This window comes from Botrytis deweyae (genome assembly GCF_014898535.1).
Source record: "Botrytis deweyae strain B1 chromosome Unknown BDEW_034, whole genome shotgun sequence".
Taxonomy (NCBI): domain Eukaryota; kingdom Fungi; phylum Ascomycota; class Leotiomycetes; order Helotiales; family Sclerotiniaceae; genus Botrytis; species Botrytis deweyae.
Window position 1 is genome coordinate 72,815 of NW_024066241.1, and position 26,116 is coordinate 98,930.

The window sequence follows — 26,116 nt, forward strand, 5'->3', positions numbered from 1 at the left end:
AGGTTGATATGAAAATATCTTCGCTTTACAGCTGCCCATGGCCTTTCCTCTTGAGATGAAATTCTTCATTTGTGAGTTCACTGCCATTTAGGATTGATTTTGCAACATAAACTTTGCTCACTTTTATTCTAATATCTGTGATCGAGGAGGTATTGGTGCAACCCCTAGAGTTGCTTTTTAATGCCTCATCAAAACTAAACATTAGATATTTCTTGAGAATATATCCATACATCAAGCTCTCCAGTCTATTTATTGCCTCCAATCGAAATTGGGTATTCAAAACTTGTTCTACGCTCTTTGGTACCCTTTACTTTGTCCATATCTCAAAGCCCAGCCAACATTAAATACTTCCAGCAATCTTTGGTATCTTTGTTTCTCCTTACGCCCTAACGCAGAACGAGACATTCAATTGCCCTCAATACTCTGTTGTATTTTTGATCCTTCGCATACCCCAGATAGAGCCTAACATGATACTGTTCTTTGAGCTCCCCAATGTATTGGCCAGACCACAGAACCAATGAACCTTTTTATGCCAGCAGCTCAATGCTGACTTATGATGCGAGACATCCAAAGAAGTGAAACCCAAACCCAAACCCAAATTATTGCCACCACAGCAGCAGTTATGATGCAACTCGATTAGAATCAGAAATCTAATCGTCTCTGCTTCGCCAACCAGTGTTACCGAGCATTTCATTGGATGTATCATTTGCAACATAATCACTCTTTCGAACTGCTCTCTCAGGAGGACTTCTCTTTCTTCCAGGCTCATCCTTCAGCAGTGTCTGAGGCCGTGGATGTAGTTTCTCTCTTGTGGCACGGTCCTTCTGATGCTGATATGTATTTCTCAACGCCGTCGTTGCATTATTCTTGGCCCCCAAGAACGCTGCAAGCATGCATACTTCATCCATCTCTGCAGTGGAGGAGATGTTCTCGCTGAAATCGTTTCCCCTCAAGAACAAAATCCACGACTTCGTATGCTTCCAAAACGTATCGGCTGTCCATTTGTCAATCTTTTTCAAATCGTATACAGAGTGCAAATGCTTTGCCGTACCACGAAACGACGAATGTACCAAGTCTGAAAGGTAAACCAATTTGCGTTGCGCAACGCATCTTTTCCGGTGCGCTGTAAACGCAGGATCGTAAATGCAGATGTCACCCGGATCGTCAAATTTGCCCATATCCTTGTAGCTAAATGCCGCTCGTATGAACGGACAAGCTCTCATCAACACTTCCTCTGATATCGAAATGTACTCTGGGAAGTCGCTTTGTGTCAAGTAAGGCTCATCAGATGTTTCGTGTTCTTTCATGATAAAAACTATCCTCTCGTTCAAAGGCAATTCGACGGGCACTTTCCTATTACTTAGCTCAAATGTCAGTTCGCATCGCATTTGATGTCAGGCACTAGTACAATGCATGATAGCGAACTTACGCTGATGTGACAAGGAATTCAAGACGCATATGTTTCTGACTTTCGATCATTGCTAGGCTTCGACCCTTATCGTCGCTTGGTTCGGAGGAGTGAGATAGAGGCTCGGGGACGTGATTGATTACACTTTTCCTTACTATATTCTCATTGAACAAGTCAACCACTGCAGTTGTAAGTTTATTGACTGTGACACCTTCAGGGTGTGTCATTTCAGCTGATTCAGGATTATCTTTCGCAGTAAGACTCCTGATCACCGGCACTACCCCAGCTGTACATAATGTGTTGCGGAAAACTGAGTGTAATATGCTATCATGAGGGACCACTCCTTTTTTGATGACCTCCTGTATCTCTGGGAGGAGAATCTTGCACAATCCTAACACGTCGTCATCATTGGGTTTATTGTCTGACTTGTTGTTTTGTGGTTGCGATTTTGGCGCATCTCCACCTTTTGATGTCTTCTTTGTCCACTTTTCCCGAGCCATTTTATAGTATTAGAATATTGTTGGTACAGTGAGGCAATAAACTTTCACATCCGGTCGTTGTCGAAAAGGTAGGAACCGTTGCTTGGAATTGAAAAATTGAAAAATTTCTGAGCGCGCTGTAATAGATTTTCCACGCTAGTAAAGAAAGCGAGAATTCATTGGCCCCCCTATCTCATCTGATGTCTCCAAATATAATTATTCAATTCAACTCCTCAGCCTCATCGAAACATGTTCGATCCTTGAACCATCAGTATCTTCTTCTCACTATCTACCTAGATTTCTAGGTAGGTATATGGCATCTCATAGAGCAGTGTGCGTTTTCAGTTGAAATAGACGATATAGCCAAATATGTTTCTTCGATTATTAGACTGTAAATCAATGTTTAGTAATTCTCAATTCACATGAAACACAAAAACTACACTCACGTTCGACCACAAAAGTATCCCAAGACCTCCAAATATTGTCGGGAATATCCCCGTAACAAGAATACTCGAGCATATCTCATTACTCCTTATCCCAATCCTCCTCTTCTTCTCTTCTCGTTCACAACTTACCCTTCCCCTCCTCCCTCCAGCGCTCCCCCTCTCCCCCTTAGCCCCACCCAAGTCCCCTTCTCTTCCCAGATATATTCTTCAACACCCTCCAGGGTTCACTTGCCCCCCGCTCTCCCTCATCCCTTTCCCCAATCCCATCTTTCCCCAATCCCACCTTTCCCCAATCCCATCTTTCCCCAATCCCATCTTTCCCCAATCCCATCTTTCCCCAATCCCAACCCCAACCCCCAAAACTCAAAGACTCGGAGCTACATATCCAATTTTACGAGAAACAGATTTCGACACAAAATCTACCCTTCCCACTCCCGATTTTATTTTATTTTTCGAAAAAGAAAAGAGGCAGGAACAAAACAATCGATGCGCATATGAGATTCGATATGTGAATAATGCATGTTATATTCAATTGAATAACTATATACCCATAGGTAATTAACTACCTAGATACCCTCTCTCTCTCTCCACCCTTCAAACTAAAAACACGCCCACGTTTTCCCAGTCATTAACTTTTGGTATCGATCGTTCTGTGCTATACATACATGCCGATTCGTATACTGTCATATCATATCATATCGTATCATATCCTTTCGTTTCATTATTGCCCATTGCCCATTAACCACTTTCGTATTTTGATTACATTTCATATCCCCAACCCTCATCATCATCATCATCATCATCATCTCTGTCCAACACCCCTCACAACAAATACCTATAATCCGGACTCAAATCTCCCAACTCCGTTTTCTCATACTCCGTGAGACCCAAGTCCCTCGGTCTCCTCTCCCTCTGGCGATTCTCAAACATGACCGCCATGAAATAGAGCAAACATGACATCGCGCTCAAACACAAGAAGCCCAAACAGATTCCATATCCCATTCTATACTCCGGGGCATCTTTCGCAAGGAAAGCATAGGTAGCGATGATTCCTCCGATATTACCGAACCCGACTTGCCACGCCGTGCCGACGCTGCGACGGTGGTGACCGCCGAGATTCATGTTGAACCAACAGACTATAACTGGCATGGCAGAGTACGCACCCATAGCTACGAGGAATAGCGCAGCGTATTGAAGTTTAGTATTATCGTGAACGGTGAGAAGGATAGCGAAACCGGTGATTGCGACGCAAATCGGCGCGATGGTGAATGCAAATCGATGACGTGTGAAATCCGATGCGAAAGCAATACACATTGCGAATGCGAATGCGCACGCCCATGGAGGTACACTGTGGAGTTGTGTTTGGATTGGGGAGTAACCGTAGGTGGAGATGATACCCGGGGCGAAAAATGCGTATCCGTAGGCTGGGATGATCATACCGAAATACATGAAGCCTCCGAGAATGACTTTGTAGTCTTTGAAGACCCTGCATGCGTCTTTGAAAGTGATTTTGCGCTCTGCTGCGCTTCTTCCTTGATCTACTTGGAGGCGGGCTTTTACGTATGCTCTTTCGTCTGGAGTGAGCCATTTTGCATCTTCTGGGAATGAAGGAATGAGGAAGAAGAATGCTAGGGCGACAACGCAGGTAAGGACTCCTTCAATGATGAAAATCCAACGCCAGCCGGAATATCCTCTCAATCCATCCATTTTCCCAATACCAGAAGCGAGAAGACCACCGAATGCTCCAGCCAATGTGGTGCTACTGAAGAAAAAGGAGTAGCGACGTTGGGCTTCAGATCGTTTATACCACATACCGATGAGGTAGAAACAACCTGGAAACATACCGGCCTCGAATAGACCGAGGAAGAAGCGGGTTGCGAGAAGACCGGAGAAATTTTGTACGAGTCCTTGACAAATACTAACGAGACCAAACAGGAACATGAGGGACGAAAGCCAAATGTTTGGATTTAGACGTTTCATGAGAATATTGGATGGAATTTCGAAGAAGACATATGGTACGAAGAAGATAGTCAAGGCAGTGTTATATTGCGTACCGGTTAATTTCAAATCTGTTGAGAGTCCGAAAGATTTGGCATTGGCAATATTAACCCTGTCCAAAAAGGCCAAAAGATACAAGATACATCTATCACAGTCAGAATGAGATTTGGGGATACATAGGAAACTTTACTTACAAAAATGGGATCACACGTAAATCGATTTTTCGCATAAGTTTTGCCTCTGTTGTATGCGGGGGACAAACCACCTGCAATTCATCGAATTCTGGTTGACCCTCCGCGGATGGAATGTCTGGTACATAGCTATTATTTCCCTTATAGGCGGCTTCTTGATCCTCCGACAATGAGGGTTGAGGGGAAGATCCCGTTTCTTCTGGATCGAGTTAGATTCATCTCGGAAAACGTAAAATTCTGGGGTTGGGCTGAGCTGAGCTGAGCTGAGCTGAGATATTGTATTGTATCCTCGGTAGATCGCTTGATCAATTAGACATCCAGACAAATTTTTTGCCATCGAGTCTATTTCTTATACTGGAGCTCTAAAGCTATTGTGATGGAATAACGATGGTGATGATATAAATGATTAGCAAAGAACAAGTTGACACTTACTATTTTTTGATCCGAATAACCCCATTTTGATACTCCTTCTTCTTGGCTACCGCCGAAAGGCCAAACTCGATTGACAGAACACCTTTATACCACCACAGAAGGCAAGACGTAAGGATGAGAGAGATGAGTAAGAGTAAGAAGCACAAGAGAACAATCGAAAAGAAATATTAAAAGAGATGTTGAGCTGCTTTTGAATCAACCAAAACCAAAGCTTACCGTGCGTGCATACTCCGGACTCAGAATACTTTATTTAACTAGTGATTGATCGGACACCTACTGCAGAAAGTGGACAAGGGATGAGGTTGTTTTCCCCGCAATTAAATTCGGAGGAATATCGAATTATTAATCGAGGCCGAGGAAGGGAAGAGTCCACCTGGTGGTCATCTTTCTTTTGATTAGTGAGGAAGGATATTTTTGAGAAGTGCCGTGTTGCCATTCACTGTTTTACTATACGGTATCCATACGCCCATACATACCATATGACTCGGGTAATGGTTAACGAGTGATAAGTTTCGTTTGTAGCTTGTAGATTTACCTGGGATGCCTTTTGCTTTTGTACATGTACATCAGCATTTTAAATGTCTTTGATAAGCTCGCAGTAGCAGAAACCAGGGGAAACTCTCCATTGAAGCGTGAATTGAAGTTGCTGTAACTTTTGCTTCATGCTCACGATTCCCACCCAAGAACCATCGAAAATCTTCACCGAACATTGTATCATACAAAAGGAGGACAAGTATCTAACATGGGGATCTTCCTTCGAAGTTGGAGATCCATAGTCCAAGGAATTCCTACTGGGTATCTTGACGTTGTGACTCTTGAAAACAGTGGACTGGGTGGAGAATTCTAATATTTAAAGTGTTTGCGGGGGAGCTTAGCATGTTCCCCCAAACCGGTATCGGAGAAGTTCTTCAATTATTCTACAAAGTACAGGCTTTTCTGCATGTTTGTATTATGCAGCAAGGTGTGGAATGAGTCTGGATCTTGAGTTCGGATGTATGAAAATCGGAGTCATCCATTTTTGGGTGTGAGTGAGGGTGAGGCACCGTGAGGGAGTGGGAGTGGGATGAGGAAGTGATATTGGTCTGAAGAAATATGGATAGAAGAGTCATCTACGGATGTAATGTAGTAGATCCGAAGTGCTGCTGTTGTTGAGTACGAGAGCATTACCTATGTAGGGGTAGGTACGTGAATATATGCCTCTTCCATTACATCAAGGATCTTTTCAAGTCTCTCTACTCGCAGCCTTGACCCCAAATTGGTGAGATTCCTACCTAGGTAATTGTTGGAGAAACCTTGTCTACACCGTCGAAGAAAGGGCAAGAATTGTTCGATGCTGCTTTTGAATTGAATCTCAAGCGGAACCGATTAGACCTGGTGGACTCGGAATTAGGGTTGGGCGAATTATATAATCTTAGGCATGATTATATAATTTCATATTATAACACTTTTTGAGGCATATAAAATATTATGCCAAGTTTATGCACGTGTTTTTCGGGCCAATAAGACCATCAGGATGAATGAAAGTGGGTCGTTTTTAGAAAAAGTTTTTGATGGGTTCTAATTTTCAATTTAGTGTATAATTAGATTCAAAAGTCAGGTACTAGTCATGTGCTAATCATGTGATTTATATACTTTATTTTCTTTTCAAAATAACTTCAAAATAGCCTTTTATAGGATTTTTATAGGGGTTTATAGGATTTTATGATTAATAATAATATAATGCAATTTGAGCGATATTATATATTATATTTGACTGAGCGATATACGATATTATATATCATCAAATCGCCCAACCCTACTCGGAATGTGACTCGAGGAGTAGCATGCACTATTGGAAAAGAGTCATCATATCGATACAGTATTGTGGATTCAGGAACATGAAAATCATTGAAGCAGCTCCAGTTTTGATAAAGAAAGAGTTGACTTATGAGTGGATGTATTGTATCTCCAAGCGAGTAATAAATACGGAACGGAATACTCGGATATCCCGTATCACAAGTCGTACTTGCCTCATTTACAAGGCTATCAATGCTGGGTCAGCTCGAGGTCAGGTACCTCTTCTTCTCTCGTAGCCAACCAGTCTTTGGAACATGTGACCTATGAAATAGTCTCGAGAGGAAGTTGGGAAGGTTGAACGCGCAAACAAACGCGTCTTGGAGTGAAATTTTTCAATTCTTCTTTTTTTGTTGAGTGTATCTATCGACAACAACATATCAGAGAATGATATCTACATCTTCATTTTCTCATCTGGAAAGATAATTCAATGTTTTTGCTTTCACCTAAGTATTCCATCTTTTTCTTCCTTTCACAAACCTTCTTTTTCCCACTCAACTGGTACTTAGCTTCAAATCGAGGTAGTAGCACTTTGTCATATTCTTGGTTATGATCTATCCCAAAAGCCGATGTGTTATTCCGTATCGTGGGTAGGATACCCAGGTAGGTAGGGTGGTAGGTATTGACGTGTTGAATAAAAGTATCTATGCAAGTATCTACGCAAGTATCTACGCAAGTATCTAGTATATGGGTCATGAATCCATAACATACTTGTTGTATGTACAGTTGTATGTATTCTCTTACATCACGAGGATGCATATTACCCATCAGACTTGATGGATGAAAGAATTGTCTCCAGGTCACAACCATCAATAGGATCTTTGAGTAATCAATCAATCAAGGAAGCACTCAAGCAAGCAAGCAAACAAATAATCGAACAACCCTCCAACTTTGGTAAGTCTTACATCTTATCAATAACCTCCTTTTCCTCGACTAAATGGTGGTGGGTGGCTTGAAAAACCTTGGTATGAGTCGTTTTGCCTCGTACTCTTACTTGATTTACTGATAATACTGGTAGTGTTGACCACGAGGAACCATCTCATTCAACATTCTCCCATCAGGTGATCCTTGGACAAATTTACCCCTTCATTATCAATATCGTCTACGACTAGGTAGGTAGATATTGTTTCTACTCACGCGTGGACCGAAAGGTATGTTATATTTGCTTGAATTTATATCTTCACTCATTCTACTCCTACAGAGAGAGTACCCGACTTATGAAGCGTTTGATTCTGGGAGTCCGTCTCCGGATTAAACCTTGAAACCTTGGTTCCGAAACAATACCATACGACACAACGCAACACAACACAGCACAACACAACATCAAAATCATAATCCTAATCCTAATCAATTTTTAGGATATACACAGACCTACCTGCACATACACTTACAGACACACATACAGACACACATACACACACACACATCCATCTTCAATTCCTTACCCGCCTGTTGTGAAAACTAACCGCCCACCTCATGTTATAGTATACTACCGTACACCACCAAGAAAGGGCGAATAAATCTACTATTATTAGTCCAAGAGTAGCCTTTTCTTCGATTGATTAAAACCTTGTTAAACGACTTAAAGCAAAGACAGCAAAGACGATTTCACGACTCATTTGAAAACAGGAAAATCAAATCCTTTCTCTTCCCTCTTTCTCTTTCAACTCGATATTCGATCCGAATCCATGAATTGATCATTCTTGGGATTAGAATCATTTGCTTTCGGTTTACCGTTCCCACGACATTGATTACAACAGTAAGGACTTTTGAAAAACAGAGTTGGGTATCGATGAGCTTGCCTTGCCTGTACAATCCATCAATCTATCAGTCTATCGATCCATCAGTCAGTCCCTCAGTCCATCAGTCCATCAGTCATTCCCTCAACCCATCAACCCATCAATCCATCAGTCAGTTGAACAATTTGGAAGAGTGGTGGCACCGAGGCTGAGGATCGGAGGATCGGTCAAGAAAGGAAAGGGAGAAAAAGGTTTCGGGCTAAAATCACTGGGCAGTCAAAAATTGAACAACTACCACCACAACCAATTTTAGCTCCAGACTTTCGATACGGTGGTCCTTAAGAATCTCATCTCACAATTCATTCCCCCAATCTCACTTCCTCCCACATCATCTACAAAAGATTTCGAGAAATCACACAACAACATCATCCACCATCCACCACGACACCCACACATCGGCGGGAAAAGAAAAGGCTTTCCTTTCAAATAATTATACTTGTCACCACCAAATCTCATTCGATTTCTTGTAAATATAATCAACCTTCAGCAGAAATCATTGTACGGATCCGGGAAATCTTTGGATGAACATTACACATTGACACTGATTACGGGTGGGGAAAAAGCGATTCGACATCCTCATCACCATCGATTGTCCTTCACCCATACCGACTTCATAACCCATCGGTTGATACGAGGTATACACCCAATCATAATATGAGTGTTCCTCCTATATCATCTCTCGCATCGAGCGATACGGATATCGATCTCGAAGCTGCATTTAAAGAGTCGCTCGGTATCGCTCGAGACGTCGTCAAGGGAGTGTTATTGAAGTCTCTCCGTGTTTCATTCGAAGGTCACAATATTAGTTTCCCAGCTCAGCAAATACTTTCTGGTGATGAGACATATAATACCCTTCTTACCATGCGAGATTTAGAATCGCCCACAGGCATGATGATAGACAATAATGTTATTCAGCTTCCATATTCTGGAAATATCATTAGTTCAACTTCTCAATCGTCTGCAATGAGTGGTCAAATGAATCAAATGGCCTTCTCGCCCTTGACTGCGAGTAACCTTAACTCTCACATTCGTCCCGGAAACTCAATACAACAACAACCATTCAATAATTCCAATTACCGACCACAATCTTCCTTTAATGTCACTCAAAGTCAAACCGAACTTCCACAACTTGCCAATTTGTTACGAGCAGTGAACACAAACAACTACTCTCAACAACAAACTTACCCCTCCAGCAATAATTCGTATTCACTCTCTTCGAATCAACCTTTACGTCCTCAACCTCAACAACAAAACCCTGCAACTAAATACCCCCAAAATATGGACGATCTTTTCTCTCGATCGGATTCAGTCCTTGCCTCGCAAATCCCCGCGAATCGAAGCAACTTCCAACAGCAGATGATTGCTCGACTACAAAAAGATTCTCGAACTTTCGCAAATCAATCCTATTCAAGCTATGGCGGACAAGGTGGACAAGGCCCAATTCCTAATCTAGAAAGATCGAGTTCGAGCAGTTCAGTTTTATCCAGTTCATCTTTACCAACTTTGGCTCCAGCGCAAAAACTTCCTCAAACTGAAAACCTACTTGTTGTAGAATCTCGATCGAGTACGCAAAGTCGGTCAGAAACCCCCATGGACTTGGAAATGACTAAAGCTACCAACCCAAGGAAGCGCAAGGTGCAAACGGAAGAGCAGAAGGCTGCCGCGAAGAAGGCAAGGCTATTGAAGGTTGCTGGAAAGGCTGAAAACGCTGAAAAGACAAATAAGTTGGAGGTAGTAAGTGTGCCCACTCACTCATACACATGTCGATAGATCTAACTGTTGTGTGAAGGTAAAGAAGAAAGACCTTGAGATACCAGCCGACGTTGTAATCCGCATTCTCGAATTTTGCCCTCCTATATTTCTCCGAAAAGCTCGCACCATCTGCCGCAGCTGGTGCAATTGGGTTAGAGACTTGAAATCTATCCATATAAATTGCCGCAGAGAAAACTATGGTTACAATTTGCCTGATGAAATTCCAGGGCTATCAGCAATGCAATACGTTGATCTTCTAGGAGGGAAAGGTTGCATGGAACCTGGTTGTAAGAACAAAGATGCCAGCAGAACCCACTGGGCTTGGAAAAAGAGGTGGTGTCTCAACTGCTGGAAGGGAAAGATTGAGAGAGAAGATCGTATCCAGAAACATCGACAACACAGGTATTCCCTGCCTGTCATTGACAGACTGTTGGCGTGCATTCCCGTTAGCATGTACGACTCTTTTGGTAAACCTCATGATTACGTCGAAGAAGGAGACCCTGGAGCAATTCAAACGTCGACACACAGACTATACAAATACTACTTGATTGCCGACGTCGAAAACATCATAAAGGAATATGAAGCACTCACACCCGATCCATATCGTGAGGATCCTACCCATAATGATGCGCAGAAAGCCACCGCCCGCCAGATTTGGGAAGAGAAGATGGAAAAGTTGGAAGAAGATCGTGATGCCTTCTTCGAAGCAAAGAAGGCCGAGAACGCAAAGATCATGCAGCTCGTTTTACAAATCGAAGCTGCAGTCCGTGAGAAGAGAGCAAAAGGTCGCAAGCCGAATGATGCTAATCGCGAAAGCCGGAGAATCCTGTTCCTCACATTTGCGAAGCGAGATCTCCCAGATATTCCAGAGGACTTTATCATCAACACCAAGCCATTCAAAGCAGCCGTTCGAATTTTCAGAGATGGTGGCTCAGAACGAGGTTGGAGAGCATTGAAGCCGAAGATTCAAGAAGTCTACCAGCAAGAGCAATCGAGAAAGAATGACCAACAAGCCATCGTTCCTGCAAAAGACGTACCAATCCGGGGTAATTTAGACGAAGACTTTCAGATGACTGGGCAAGATCTCGAAAACTTTGAGCAATCTAACGATGCCCTTCGACAAATTGGCAATCAAGGTCTGCAACAAAACACACAGCAAAGTCAACTGGAAAGATATCAAATCCCTACACCAATCACTAGTAATAGGTCGTCTCTTGCAATGATCCATGCTGGTTCATTTGACTCTGGCAAGGGCGCCGTGGCTACAGCCTTACGACCATTGAACAATTCGACAATGACGTTTCCAGGTGGCCTTCCGCTCCCCAATGACTCTTTGCTCAACACTTCTCATAACAATAACGGCTCTTCTGTCAGTTCATTGAGCAACATTTCTCACAACAATGGCTTTTCTACCAGCTCATTCGCCCGTCTCTCTGGAATCAACAATGGCTCTCTGATGGGTTCAACGAGCGTGCCTTCTCGCAGCAATAACGGTTTTCCTGCAAGCTCAATGAACTCTCTTACTCAAAATCATAATTCCATGATATCCTCTAACCCCGCTTATGGAAACAATGGGCTTCCTGCCAGTACAATGTCAATTCTATCTCAGAACAACAATAACATGGGTTCATCGAGCACTCCTTCCCGCAATACTTCAATGACCCCACTTCCTCAAAACGGCAACAACTCTTTCATGGGTTCATCGAACAGTGGTTCATACAGCGCAAATAACAACCTCGCCAATTCCATGGCCTCTCGCTCTCAAAACATGAACAATTCCTCCATGGGTCTGTTAAGTAATAATTCTCGCAATACTCAGAACAACAATGGCGATTTCATGAAGAGTGCTTCTTACAGCAACAACAACTTTGCTGCCAATTCAATGGCCTCTCGGTCTCAGAACATGAATGGCGCAAATGTTAGTTCACCAGAAGACTTTTTCAAGATGAATCCTTATACAAATCCAAATCAAATGTCTCAGAGCAATAATGTCTCTTCTGTCAACCCTCCGAGCGACTTCTCTGGCCATTCTAACTACAATAATGCTATTAATTCCGGCTCTTCGAATCATCTTACTCAATGCAATAATGTTTCGTCCCTGTTGCCTCCTCCTCACTTGGGTTACCCCTCTCAAAATAATGGCGCTCCTGTCAATTCATCGAACCAAGTTTACCAAAACAATGGCACCTCGTCCAATACATCAAACCCTGGATCGTCTTCAACTTCACGAAGTGCCATGGCTATCTCCTCGATTATCACAGGAACTCAACCTCAAGGCAATTGAGCTGAGTTTCTCCAAGGGACTATTAATCTTTATTCTGGACAAGCAATCCATTCTATCATGCGCGACATGTATGGATGACACTTTGAAAAAGCACCCTGGGAAAACATTCTCATTCAATTTTTATTTCACATCACAATCTATTTTTTTTTTCTTTCAGTTTTCTTTTTGAAAATATTGGCGCAAAGGGAAGCGCAATACCCCTATAATGAAGAATGGCTACAATCAGGAGTTTATCATTTGCGATTATGGCAGGGGTCGGTGGATGCATATAAGGGTTATGAGGTTTCATGGATGCATACCATGTGGTGGCGTCTTAGAGGCTGGTTTATATTCAATTGATTTTTAATGACATGGTGGATTGGGCATCACAAGAAACATATACTTGGCGATGGGGCGTTTTAGCGGCATATGGATACAAGCCATTGATTTTCTCCCTTGATTATCTCCGGTAACTTTTTTCCTTTCACTTGTTCATTCTTACATTTTCAGTTCTCGTTGCAGATGGTACGGGATGACACATTGAACGATTGTGAAATGGGGCTTCTTTCGGTCCAAGAAATGCTATTCAATGAGAGGAAAGAATGAAAGGATAGAAGACCAAACGAGATATATCCAAAGAAAATTTGAGCGAGCTGAGCAATTATGCGTTGATGAATGACATGGGTGGAACGGATTGGTGGGCATGTTTCCTGGACTTACTTATTAGCATGATACATACATATATTATACTACCAAGTACATACGTGCACAGCGAACTCTTGAGTCTCTCGGCCCTGATGAGCGTGATTTGATCTCGGATGGGCAAATGAGCAGAACCACTATTCTATCAATAATTCATCTAATTGATTACGATTCATTGTGAATTCTCCTTCAGAAACAATGTGACAATACTTTTCTTATCACTATATTCAATCTCGAACAATAGGAGTGTCGAAGTATCTAGCATTTGACAACATGTTATTTCAACATTATATCATCCAATGGGTCAAATAGTCCAAAAATCAATGATCTACATCTGATATCAGCCTTATGTTACTCTCCCTACTATTTATAGAAAATTGATGTTGAAGCGGCCGCTAGCGGACTCAGAGCCTCGTGGATTCTGGCTCTGGATTGTGGATTGGTTACGTGGGGAGTAATGATTCAAAGATCTGGCATGTGAATAGCTTTCGTAATGTAATCATGAGATTTTTCATGCCACGGATTTCTAGGTAGTTTGATACATTCTCCTTTAATCCTCGATATTCAACCATAATTGCCGTTTCTATTTTGCGCCCATTTTAATTCCTAAGATTTCTGAGATAACAAGACTTTGAGAGTGGATTGTAATTGAGGTCTGGTCGGCAAGAGAGTAATGAATTAATGGGAGATTTGGGTTGAGATTCATAGCGAGGGATAATATTAATGGAGGAAGGGTTAGATTTGGATTTGGGGCTGAAGGCTGCGATACGGGAGGACTCGGGAGCCCGGATACAGTTACAGATGCAAACACAGCAGATGCCATCGACTATGCAGCAATCGCAATCGCACACCCAACAATCGCATGCGCAGAAATTGAGAGAGGAAGCTGCACGAAGAGGGAAAACGAGGGATAACATTATGGGAGAGAGGGCTCCGAGACTGGAAAGAAGTCCACATCCATATCACAAACGACATGAGGAGATCCCGTTTGGGAGCGAAAGGAGTGAGAGGAATCCGGTTGTTGGGAATTCGAAGGGAGAAGAATGGACTTCCCGAGTGTCTGCCTCGAAACCGCCTTCCTTTAAATCCTCTTTCAATCTCAGACCTTCTAGCTCTCGAACGAGAACATCTTCGTCGGGAGCTCTCGTCTCGCCATCACCTTTACGTTCGGCACAAAACACAGACGATGAATTTTATAATGGTGTGAGGGTAACAGTCAATGGATCGTCAAATGGGTATATCGAATTTACGAATAGCGATAGTGGGACTGAGGCAGATGATGAACATTTTCTCAAAGGTCTGCCTGCTCCGAGAATAAAACCACATAAAGGATTGAGAGGTGTAGATGGTAATATATCAAGTACGCCTAGTCCATTGTTGAGTCCGGCGATTTTGGATGATGAAATTCGTTGGAAGGAAAATGGGAGGATTAGATCTACAGTGCCGACTTCGAAGATACTTACGGAAGAGGAACAGAAAAAATTGATTAAGAAGTTTAAACAGAGAAGGAAGATTGAAATTGTGAGGAGAACGACTGAGGCGTGTTTATTATGTTTTGTTGGAGGTATAATATATCGGAGTCAAGGAGTTGAGGAAATACTCTATCTGTGGAAGAATGGTATGCTTAAACCTCCAGATTTTCAGAAACTATGCTGACCATGAAGAACTTGGGTGTCAAATTCTTATTATAAGTGGTTTAATAGCTCTATATCCACTTCGACTGTTACGACATCTAAGCTCGCGAACGCCATGGAATTCGCCATTCCCTCTTACTATACCTGCAACATTTGATCCTGCTCCTTTATTATATCCCCCTACAATAACAATGCTCGTTTCGATTTTGCTTTCAGTCAGTGATCCTAGTGGTCTATTACCAAGTATGATACTTGCGATATCAACATTACCGAAGAAATTAATACCTGCTATTGGAGGTCTCGAAGGGAGAGATATGTTACATTGGGTATTGGCATGTATGCCATTATTTACGACAACATTGACCAGAGCTCCGTTCTTGAGTAGAGAGTCATTACCTCTGAATCCTGAGGTTCTGGTTTTAATACCACCACTTCATCAAGCTTTGTGTACAACGCTTTACTACCTTACAACTACTAGTCTCCTAGCAGCCGAACTACAATTGCTATCAACTGCTCTTATCAGTTTACTACTCAGAGCATCATCTCCTCAAGCGGTGATTCTCAAAGCACTTCTTTGGGGTGGTGGTATAGGGATTCTAGTTACTTGTACACATGTTCTTAGATGGGGTGTTGCATTAGCTCGAGTTCCCACCTGGAGATTTAGAAGACCTGATCCTAAATATTCGGGGTTCAGATTCAGCAGGAGGTCTTTATCATTTGGTACAAATACGTTGAGTGTTTTTGCTAAAGATAGATTCGTCAGTGATACGAGTGATGATGAACTTCATCGTCATTATTCACAGGGCAAGGGTGGGAAAGTACATTCTTCGGAATTCTCCCTCTTAGATGGAGAGATTTCAGGTATTTCGAGAAGAAATACCCTACCAGGATCTAGTCCTTCAAAATTAAAAACTAGAACACCTTCGGGTCGGAAGAAAAGATCGGCGTCTATTAGTCTTCAGTCATTTTCTAAATTAACATATAAACAAGCTTCGATTCGGAAATGGGCATATGCTGTTTATGTATATATCTGTATCCTCGTTATTGTCCTACTGGGTATCAGAGAGTACGTAGGCAGAGAAGCATTGCAAGGTTATGAACCTGTGGGATGGGCACTGGGATATATGTTTGGAGATTTACCACAATTTCGATTCGAGGTTGTGAAAGCAAATTTGCAGAGATGGATTCCCTTACCTTCTCGTTCTTATTCTTCCGATGATTTGGAACTACATGAACGAGTAAAGATTTGTGCGGAAAGGGGATGGGTAGAACGTATTCGTACTCAGGATTTCGGCGCGGCGAATACGCGGCTTGTACTCTTGGGTTACTGGCTTCTCATTATCATTACGGGTCTCGCGATTGTGTTCCGCCTTTCGAAGATATATGAGGTGGATACGAGGAGAAAAGTTTTTCATTTCATGATGGTTTTTATTCTGTTGCCGTCGACGTTTGTGGATCCGAATTATTGTGCGTTGGCGATGACGTTGGTGTTGGGTGTATTTTTACTGCTGGATTTACTGAGAGCGAGTCAGTTGCCACCGATTAGTAGGGCGTTGGCGAAATTTTTAACGCCGTATGTGGATGGGAGGGATTTGAAGGGACCGGTGGTTGTTAGTCATATTTTTCTGGGGGTGGGATGTGCGGTGCCTTTGTGGTTGAGTTTGGGGAGTTTGTCGTCTTCTTCGTCTTCTTTTTCTTCTTCTTCTAGTTCTTCGACGGGAGTGCTCGATTCTGTTTCGGGATCTGGAGTCGCTTCTGAGAGGTTTTTATCGTCTGAGTCTCTTGAGGGGGAAGTGAGGGATCCGTGGAAAGGATGGGAAATCCCGCAGAGACAGAGGGAAATTGCTATGGTGGCCGGAGTTATATGTGTAGGATTGGGTGATGCGGCGGCGAGTTTGGTGGGGAGAAGGTGGGGAAAGAGGAAATGGTATTGGGGAGGAGGAAAGAGTTTGGAGGGGAGTATGGCTTTTATGGTTGTGGTTGCGGTGGCGTTGGTGGGGGCGAAGGGGTGGGTGAGGGGGGGTGGATGGGAGCTGGGGGGATTGGAGGAGGGGGCAGATGGATGGATTGTTACGGTGGGGAAAAGTATTGTGGCGGCGGGGGTGGCGAGTTTGACTGAGGCGGTTCTCACGGGAGGGAATGATAATGTGGTTGTGCCGGTGGTGCTTTGGTGTTGTGTTAAGGGGTTGGGGATTTAGGTGGGGAGTATCGATTTCGAGGATGGGAAGGGGAGGAAGGGGAGGAAGGGGAGGAAGGGGAGGAAGGGGTGGAGAATTGGATGTGGATGATGAGGGTTAGAAAAAGGTTTTCTTACAGTTTGGGATTCGAGTTTTGGGAATTGGGATTTGGGATTTGGGAACTGGGATTTGAGATGAAGGGTTCGGGGATAGAAGGGTTTTTGAGAGGGGTGGATGGGTGGATGGGTGGGTGCATGCATGCATAGAGAATAGAAGATATGAGAGGGTATGGAGAGAGAGTATAAGAGAATCAGGGTAAAAGTACAGAAGAGTATGAGAGTAGAAGAGTAGAAGAGAAGAGTAGAAGAGAAGAGTAGAAGAGAAGAGTAGAAGAGAAGAGTAGAAGAGAAGAGTAGAAGAGAAGAGTAGAAGAGAAGAGTAGAAGAGAAGAGAAGAATAGAAGAATATGAAATATATGTCATGTCGGATGATATGATTTGATTTGATCCGTACGATATCCATGGATTAATTATCTAGATATATAGATACAGATTACAGATGAGAAAGTGAGGGAGAGAGGGAGAGGAAGAGAAAGAGAAGAGGGGAGAGAGAGGAAGAGGAAGAGGAAGAGGAAGAGGAAGAGGAAGAGGAAGAGGAAGAGGAAGAGGAAGAGGAAGAGGAAGAGGAAGAGGAAGAGGAAGAGGAAGAGGAAGAGGAAGAGGAAGAGGAAGAGGAAGAGGAAGAGGAAAGGAAGAGGAAGAGGAAGAGAAGAGGAAGAGGAAGAGGAAGAGGAAGAGGAAGAGGAAGAGGAAGAGGAAGAGGAAGAGGAAGAGAAGAGGAAGAGGAAGAGGGAAGAGGAAGAGGAAAAGAGAGAAGTCAATATCAATATCAAACCCAAACCCAAACCCAAACCCAAACCCAAACCCAAACTTTCCGTGTTTATTTATTTTATTTCCTTTATTGTTTGATGTTTGATGTATGATGTATGATGTATGATGTTTGATGTTTGATGTTTGATGTTTGATGTTTGATGTTTGATGTTTGATGTTTGATGTTTGATGTTTGATGTATGATGTATGATGTATGGGATGGATTTTGGGAAAATTGAAGGGGTGGAGAGATAGATAGATAGAGAGATAGATAGATAGAGAGATAGATAGAGAGATAGAGAGATAGATACACATCACCCATCTATTTTTTATCTTTTTATCCGTTCCATATGTTATATGTTATATGTTATGTAAGATCTTCTATTTTTAATATCTGTTCTTCTTCTTCTGTCTAAGGTTACCTACCTACCTACCTACCTCAATCATCGGTTATCGGTTATCATTCATCATCTACTGTTCTCTGTTCTTCCGATACCTCATACCTCATACTTTTTATCTTATCCCCCCCTTATCCCCCCCCCTATACAAATTCCCAAACTACTACATCCCCAGTCCTCCTCCAATCATCAATCCACTGCGTATTCCTCTCCCTCCAAATCTCCTTCATTTTCCTTCCTTTACCCGCTGCTTCTCCCTCTCTCATTCCTTCTCCCTCTCCCATTCCCTCCGAACCCCCCTCAAAAAACTCCCTAACATCTTTCTCCACCCCCTCAAATCCCACTATATATCTTGGCCACAATTTCTTCCCATCCCCCTCCCCCTCCCCATCCACCAGCATCTCCTCCCTCAAAAACCTCCACGGATCATCATAAAACCTATCCGCCTCATCTCTATACCCCTCTCTCTCGCCAACCTCCAAATGCACAGGGGGTTCGCACCCTAGCGCCCAGGCTGCCAATCCCTCATACACCAATTGACTTCGCCACGGGGTACTATGACAGGGCATTAGGAAGCCCACAAACGGTTTTGCGTGGTCTGCTGTTCCTCCGTCCCAATCTGGGTTTGTGGATGTGCCCATCATTTTTTGGGCATATTGGGAGTTTTCTTCTTTCTTGATGTCGTAGTTGATGTTGAGTGAAGGAGGCGCGTTTTCATCGAATGAAGCGGGGTAGTGTTTTAGATATGTGTATGCATCTGGAGAATGCAGAGGGATTCCTTGAGCATCTAGCATTTCTGTTTCGTATTTGTGGCGAATGAATGTAGTTACTGATATCACGGCGGATTGATGGATTATTGTTGTGTAAGCTGCCACGGCTATATTGAGGAGAATGAGGATAGTCAAAAGAGGTTTGCGGATTGTGGTGGTTTCGATTTTCGATTTCGAGGGATCGCCTGTGGGGATTTGAGTTTCGCGTGTGAAGAAAGATGTAATTGATGGTGCGGTTAGAAGGAGAAGAATAGGTAGAAGTGGGTAAATGAATCGAACTTCTTTGTGAGAGATTGTGCTTAAGACGAAGATCATCACACCAGTGATTTGTGTTAGAGTTGTTTGGAGGTTGGAGGTGAATTCTGGATTTGGTATTGTAGATGGTGTGTAGGTTTTGAAAATCGACAGAATCGTGAATGGAAGATAAGTGAGTAGTAAAAGTGGTAGACCTTGGGAGAAAAAATAATGCCAATCATTCTTGCCGTAAAATACGGCTAGGTTCTGAGAGATATTGAAATGAAGCCATTGATATGGTGGAAATGTCCATTCTCCAAAGTAGAGACGATCAGAAATAGCTGAGATGATGAGGATGATCGAACCACATAAGATGGCTTCTCTAAGGAGAACAATGTAATCTTGTGGGATGGGTGATTTAGTTGTTTTTGGAGATACTCCAGGTATGAGGGACATGATGATTGGCATTATGACACAAAACCATATTAAAAGATTGGTTGGTCTAAGAATGCAAGCAATACCTGCAAGAAGAAGGGAGTATCGAAGACTGTTGTAGTTAGATGATGAATCTCAAATATAGAACTCCAGAAATCTTACTGGTTCACGGATTCCGTCGTTTGGAAAACACCTCTAGATATAGACGTGGTTGATGCATCTTTCGTTCCCTCTTTAATTTTCTCTCCAGAATTAATTGCCATATCCCAAGGCCAAAAATACCAAGCAGTAATTGTTAGACTAGTTTCCAAAGAATTTGAAAAAGTTCTTGTTGAACAAAACCAATTCCAAGGACTTAATACACTCATGAGAAGCTGATGCAAATTAGTTTTCCATTCCTCTATATATTCAAGATATAAACATACAGTAACATAACCAGTTCTACTACCCAATCCATACATTTTCTCTGCCATTTTCCAAGTATAATAGTCACAAGCTGCGGCAAATATAGCTTGAATAATATTTGGTAATACAGCTAAAACTTCAGCTCTAAATTGAGGAAAGAAATTCACAAGTTCCATAGGTTTATCTATTAAATAATATGCAGCTGCAAAAAGAGTTGGATGTAATGAAGATCGTAACTGATAATGCCATTCCTGTTTAATCTAATTAGTATCTATTATTCGAGCGCAGCGAGCTATGGGGGTTTGGGGGCTTGCCCCCATAAAGGAGAAATAGTCAATTGATTTAAACTGGTATTATATGGAATGAGATGAACAAAGATATGTATATGACGCTCCGCTGGCCCTCCCGGGGGGCCACTGCCGTGGCGGCCGAATATTTGGAAATGGTATATCAAGAAACAACAACAGAGAAACTTTTCTCAATGTATTGCCCCTCGACCCCTCCCCCCTTTCACCAGTAAAATCACTACCGTAGTCTCTATTCCTCTCTCCTCTCCATCCTCTATAAATCGTTCTCACTTCCCTCACCCACGAAACGTAAAGAGAATCAGAACACTAAAAATATCAAAAGATTACATACCCAAGTAATCCAAGCACCACTCCCCTCTCCAAAAGCCAATTCCCAAGCCGGTTCTAACGATTGAAAATATTCATCTGGTTGAAAGAAAGTTTTGACAAGAAAAGAATTGAAAATTCTAAATACTAGAAGGAATGTCCAAATATCTTTTGCAGTTTGAATGTTTACTAGAGCGTGAAGACCATTTTCTTGAATATCTGAATTTAAGAGGTTGTGGGTGAGGTGATGAGGAGGAGGTGATGGTATTGTAGGTGGTGAAGAAGATTTTACCTCTTTGGTAGAGGACGGGATTGGATTGGACATGACGATGAGTTGTTCATGAGGATGAGATGGGATAAGAAAAGAGGGAAAGAATGTTAGAAGGAAGAAAAGTTTGGGATATCCAATGTATGTGATCTGTACAATTGGAGGACATATAAATTATTTCTACGATAGTCCTGGTGCGTGATGTAATTTCATTTCCTAAGAAGCTGCCCACGTGTTTGTGTGGTGGGAGTGGTTGCCGGTATTTAGCCGACCGAACATTGAAGACTGGTGGACTTGATGTGTTGAAGCCTGGATGCCTGGATGCCTGGATGCCTTATCACATTCTCATCACACAAGCACTGCACTCCAAGAATGCAAGAATGATATCTATCGAGTCTATCGAGTCAAGGATTCCTATCGAATGTCACCAATGCCACCAATGCCACCAATACCATCAACCAGTTATTTGAATTACCAAATCTCATGTCTAGCAATCAATTGAATCTTCTGTATCGCTATCATTATCTCTTGCTTGGCTTTGGACAAACCATGGTTTATTGAAACCCTTGTTTGGTATGTACTACACTCCATCTCATTCATATATGTATGTCCCGACGTTGATAGTATATACTCTAACACATCATTCAGATCATATCTCGAGCATACCTATCTAACCTCTCATACTCACTCACTCACTCACTCACTCACTCACTCACTCAATCATTCAATCCCGTCTCTGTTAGAAAAGAAATGTTTCCTTCCCTTCCAAAGAGAAGCTTCCTTGGAAGACAAGTTCCTCGATTCCAAAACCCATTTCATCCAATCAAATTCGGAACGATTATGCTTAGAATATCAAAGCCCCAATGATAGGATCCAAATGAATCTTGGACCCTCTCAATCCTCTTTTCACCCCCGAGCGACTAGGTACATGCAGAAACCTAGACTATGCGTATCCACTAAAGTACACCCTAAATCATCATCTCCGCCTCACTCGAACCCTATAAGCAAGGGGTGACGAGGGACGGAAAGCAACGGATGTGTTTTGGAATCTTTTGTTCCCCTAAGTGCAGGTATAAGCAGGATGGACAGGAAACGCGAGTAAAATGGTAGAATGGTCTTGATTTGGGAAATTTCTGTTAGTCAATGGAGAGATCAGCTGGGTGGGAAGATGGGATATACTTGCACTTAGGGGTTTAGTGAGTTTTGGATGATGAAGGAAGAGAAGTAGATAAATATGATTTTCTCCCGGTCTACTCGAGTATATAAAGAGGCTTGAATCCCTTGCTTTGGCTTGACTCGACTTGACTTGACTAGACTCGACTTGTTGTATCTACCATTGATACTTTTGATATCGACATTTTTACATACAATTTATTAACAAAGCGAACATTATACCATAAATACAAAGTAAGTAATAAATATTGTACTAATTCGGTACTTAATCGTTAGTTTAATCCTTGGGTGTACTTTTATGTACAAGCAAGCAATCTTTCCTTTCAAACGTTCATCCCACTTCATCCCACTTCCTCCTACACTTCCTATCAATCATTACAACAACTACAACCACAACACAACATCTTACAATTATTTACAATTACATATCAAAATTCTATTTCATCTCACAATCTCAATTTCTAACAAAATCTCAAAATAATAGTAACAATCCACAAGGCACAACCCCCAAAAACATCCATCACAAATCACATTCCCATCAACCATGGCTCCCCACGCAGACACCCTGTCCACCACCAACGGTACCGGTAGCACACTCAAAGCCACCGCCCCCACCTTCTCCCCCGTAACCAGCATCCCCGAATCCAAATACCATTCCACCTCCACCGCCTCCGCCATCCACGACGAACACGCCTACGCAGCCCACAACTACCATCCCCTCCCCATCGTCTTTGCCCGCGCCTCTGGATCCTCCGTCTGGGACCCCGAAGGAAACCACTACATCGATTGTCTCTCTGCCTACTCCGCCGTCAATCAAGGCCATTGTCATCCGGAGCTCGTGGCGGCTCTGTGTGCGCAAGCTCAACGTCTAACGCTTTCCTCAAGAGCATTCCATAATGATGTTTTCCCTAAGTGGGCGGAGAAGATTAAGCAGGTGTTTGGTTATGATATGGTTTTGCCAATGAATACGGGAGCTGAGGCGGTAGAGACGGCGATCAAGATTGCGAGGAAGTGGGCATACAAGGTTAAGGGCGTTGAGAAGGATAAGGCCCTCGTTTTCGCAGCGGCGGAGAACTTTCATGGAAGAACGGTATGTTGCATTAATCTTTTCTCGTTATCTCACATCCCTCTAGTCTGCCTCCACGGCAGTGGCCCCCGGAGGGCCAGCGGAGCGTCATCTACAACTTCTTCATGGGGGCAAGCCCCCAAACCCCCATAGCTCGCTGCGCTCGAATTGTTTCTATTGCATGATACTAACACTATATTTACATTATAGATGACCGCAATTTCCATGTCCGTCGATCCTGAATCTCGCGATAACTATGGTCCATATGTTCCAGGTGTCGGTGCTGAATGCCCAACTACCAAGAGACAAATTAGATTCAACAATGTATCTGATCTTGAAATTGTTCTCGAAGCCCATGGAAAGAATACTGCTGCCTTTATTGTCGAACCAATTCAAGGAGAAGCTGGTGTTGTTGTCCCAGATGATGATTATCTTGCAAAGGTTCATGCTCTTTGCAAGAAACACAATGTCCTCTTGATCTGTGACGAGATCCAAACTGGTATTGGTAGAACTGGACGTATGCTTTGCTCAGAATGGTCTGGTATTAAACCAGATATGGTTACACTCGGAAAGGCCATCTCTGGTGGAATGTACCCAGTCTCTTGCGTTTTGAGTTCAAAGGAAGTTATGCTCACTGTTGAACCTGGTACTCACGGTTCTACATATGGAGGTAATCCATTGGGTTGTGCAGTTTCTATTCGTGCTTTGGAAATCATGGAAGAAGAAAAATTGACTGAGAGAGCTGAAAAGTTGGGTCATGTCTTAAGAAAGGGATTGGAAGATTTCAACAGTCCCATGATTAAGTTGGTTAGAGGAAAGGGTTTGTTGAACGCTATTGTCATTGATGAGTCAAAGACTGGTGGTCACAGTGCTTGGGATTTGTGTATGTTGATGAAGAGCAAGGGATTACTTGTAAGTTTTTTCCTTTTTATTTCATGATGGAAAATTATTTGAGATGAATACGGCTAACATTCCATAGGCCAAACCAACCCACGAGAACATTATTCGTCTTGCACCACCTCTTGTCATCAGCGAGGAAGATATTCAAAAGGCTCTCGCCATCATCAAGGAATCTATTGATGAACTACCAAACCTCAAGGGTGAGAAAGAAGATACCGTTATTCCTGCAGGCGAGAAGAATGTTCACATCCCATTGGAAAATTAAAAAAAAACTCCAATTCTCATTTAGTACACGCGTTTTCTTTTTAAAAAATGGGGGTTTATTTCGTTCTTCGGAGAAGGGTTTTTACAAAAGCTTTTTGGGTATCTACTGTTTTTACTTTTTCTTTTCTCATTACAAAGATGTTTTACGATCTAAACTGGCATCGGCGAACGGGAGGGAAAAATGATACATAAACATGACGTTTTGCGAGACTCCTCTTTCATGAGTTGCAATTATACCAGGAGTTTTTTGGGGGTATCTACTGTTTTGGGCGACCAAAACATGACGTTTTGCTTGACTCTAAGTCGCAATTATACCTAAAGGCATTGGGAAGAAGGAGTTTTGATTTTTGGGGGGTATCTACTGTTTTTTTGTGGCAATTTACTTGACGATTGAGCATTGAAGTTCTTTGATACAATGAAATGCAATGCAATATTGGGAAAAGTGATTGGGTGGAAAACATGACGGTTTGCTTGACGTTACGCAACTATAAAGTTGAAGTCGCAATTGTACCTAGAAGGCAAAGATGCGTGGGAGGGGTTTTCTGGTGGGGGTATCTACTGTTTCTTGATTTCTCTACTTCCTACTTTACTTTGGACGATGAAGAAGGGAGGAAGATGGATGGATGGAAGGATGGAAACATGAAGGTTTTGCTGGATGCAACGCACCTTGTTTTTCTTGTTCTTCTTGAGATTCCTGGGATTCTTGAGATCCTTGAGATGGGGTGGGTTGTGAGCAAGTATACCTACCTACCTACCTACCTACCTACCTACCTGGGTGAGTGAGATCTTTGGGGGAGAAGGGAGGAAAATATGGTATTTGGTATTGGGATATTAGGATAGTATAGCATAGTATATCGAAGCATAAGATATCCGATTATCTCGATATGAGAATGAGTATCAGGTCTATGGTCGCATGTGAGATGTGTATGTGTGATATTCATACCTACCAGCTTACGCATTATTATCTACTTTCAAACGTCTGACGACGTACATACATACATATATATATATTTATATATTATATTATTCATCTTGTGTACATATCACGGGTGAGCAGCGATCGATGCGGTGATTCATGAATGAATGGATGAACCAAAAAGAAAGAAGGGAAAGGAGGAGAAAGATAGAAAAAGAAACCGGTGATTAGTAATTTACTCAAACACACTCACTCACTCACTCACTCACGAATAGTTCAAGATACCTAAGTAGTTATGGATCACTCATATTGTGATTGATACATCTTCATCATACTATCCTATCCTATCCTGTCCTATTCCATCCCATTCCTATCTCAATCTCCGAAATCCAATATCCTAAATCCTGATCATTCTTAACCGCCTTCTCACTTGCTAGTTGACCAACTTCCTGGCTTCTTATCCACAACCTCCGCTTCCGCTTCCGCATTTCATAACATGATATGAAGATATCTTCTCAGATACAACGATGCAAATCAATGCAATCCATGCACGCACGCACGCATATCCGATGATCCCCTTTCCTCATCCTCTTAAAAACAACCAACCAACTTCAAAAAATCCCTCAACAACCTCCCAAACCGCCAATCCAATCCAACAAGTAACATCAAAGTCCCAACTAAACACCAAAT

General features: G+C 42.5%; 6 protein-coding genes across 6 annotated transcripts; 3 read left to right on the forward strand and 3 right to left on the reverse strand.

Moving 5' to 3' along the window:
• Window positions 1-650: 650 nt before the first annotated feature.
• Window positions 651-1,908, reverse strand: EAE98_010162 (uncharacterized protein; the record flags this gene model as incomplete). The annotated part of the gene is made up of 2 exons (XM_038957783.1): window positions 651-1,359; window positions 1,430-1,908. 2 exons carry the CDS (start codon window positions 1,906-1,908, stop codon window positions 651-653), a joined length of 1,188 nt encoding a protein of 395 aa, XP_038805795.1.
• A 1,247-nt stretch (window positions 1,909-3,155) lies between these two features.
• Window positions 3,156-4,979, reverse strand: EAE98_010163 (uncharacterized protein; the record flags this gene model as incomplete). Its single annotated transcript, XM_038957784.1, has 3 exons — window positions 3,156-4,476; window positions 4,526-4,721; window positions 4,955-4,979. 3 exons carry the CDS (start codon window positions 4,977-4,979, stop codon window positions 3,156-3,158), a joined length of 1,542 nt encoding a protein of 513 aa, XP_038805796.1.
• Window positions 4,980-9,240: 4,261 nt separating this feature from the next.
• Window positions 9,241-12,622, forward strand: EAE98_010164 (uncharacterized protein; the record flags this gene model as incomplete). Its single annotated transcript, XM_038957785.1, has 2 exons — window positions 9,241-10,320; window positions 10,376-12,622. 2 exons carry the CDS (start codon window positions 9,241-9,243, stop codon window positions 12,620-12,622), a joined length of 3,327 nt encoding a protein of 1,108 aa, XP_038805797.1.
• Window positions 12,623-13,850: 1,228 nt separating this feature from the next.
• Window positions 13,851-18,096, forward strand: EAE98_010165 (uncharacterized protein; the record flags this gene model as incomplete). Its single annotated transcript, XM_038957786.1, has 3 exons — window positions 13,851-14,921; window positions 14,968-17,122; window positions 17,682-18,096. The coding sequence occupies exons 1-3, from the start codon at window positions 14,027-14,029 to the stop codon at window positions 18,094-18,096; spliced, it is 3,465 nt and encodes a 1,154-aa protein (XP_038805798.1). The 5' UTR covers window positions 13,851-14,026.
• A 428-nt stretch (window positions 18,097-18,524) lies between these two features.
• Window positions 18,525-21,164, reverse strand: EAE98_010166 (uncharacterized protein; the record flags this gene model as incomplete). Its single annotated transcript, XM_038957787.1, has 4 exons — window positions 18,525-19,932; window positions 19,983-20,194; window positions 20,246-20,476; window positions 20,865-21,164. 4 exons carry the CDS (start codon window positions 21,162-21,164, stop codon window positions 18,525-18,527), a joined length of 2,151 nt encoding a protein of 716 aa, XP_038805799.1.
• A 1,660-nt stretch (window positions 21,165-22,824) lies between these two features.
• Window positions 22,825-24,511, forward strand: EAE98_010167 (uncharacterized protein; the record flags this gene model as incomplete). Its single annotated transcript, XM_038957788.1, has 3 exons — window positions 22,825-23,370; window positions 23,557-24,258; window positions 24,326-24,511. 3 exons carry the CDS (start codon window positions 22,825-22,827, stop codon window positions 24,509-24,511), a joined length of 1,434 nt encoding a protein of 477 aa, XP_038805800.1.
• Window positions 24,512-26,116: the final 1,605 nt, after the last annotated feature.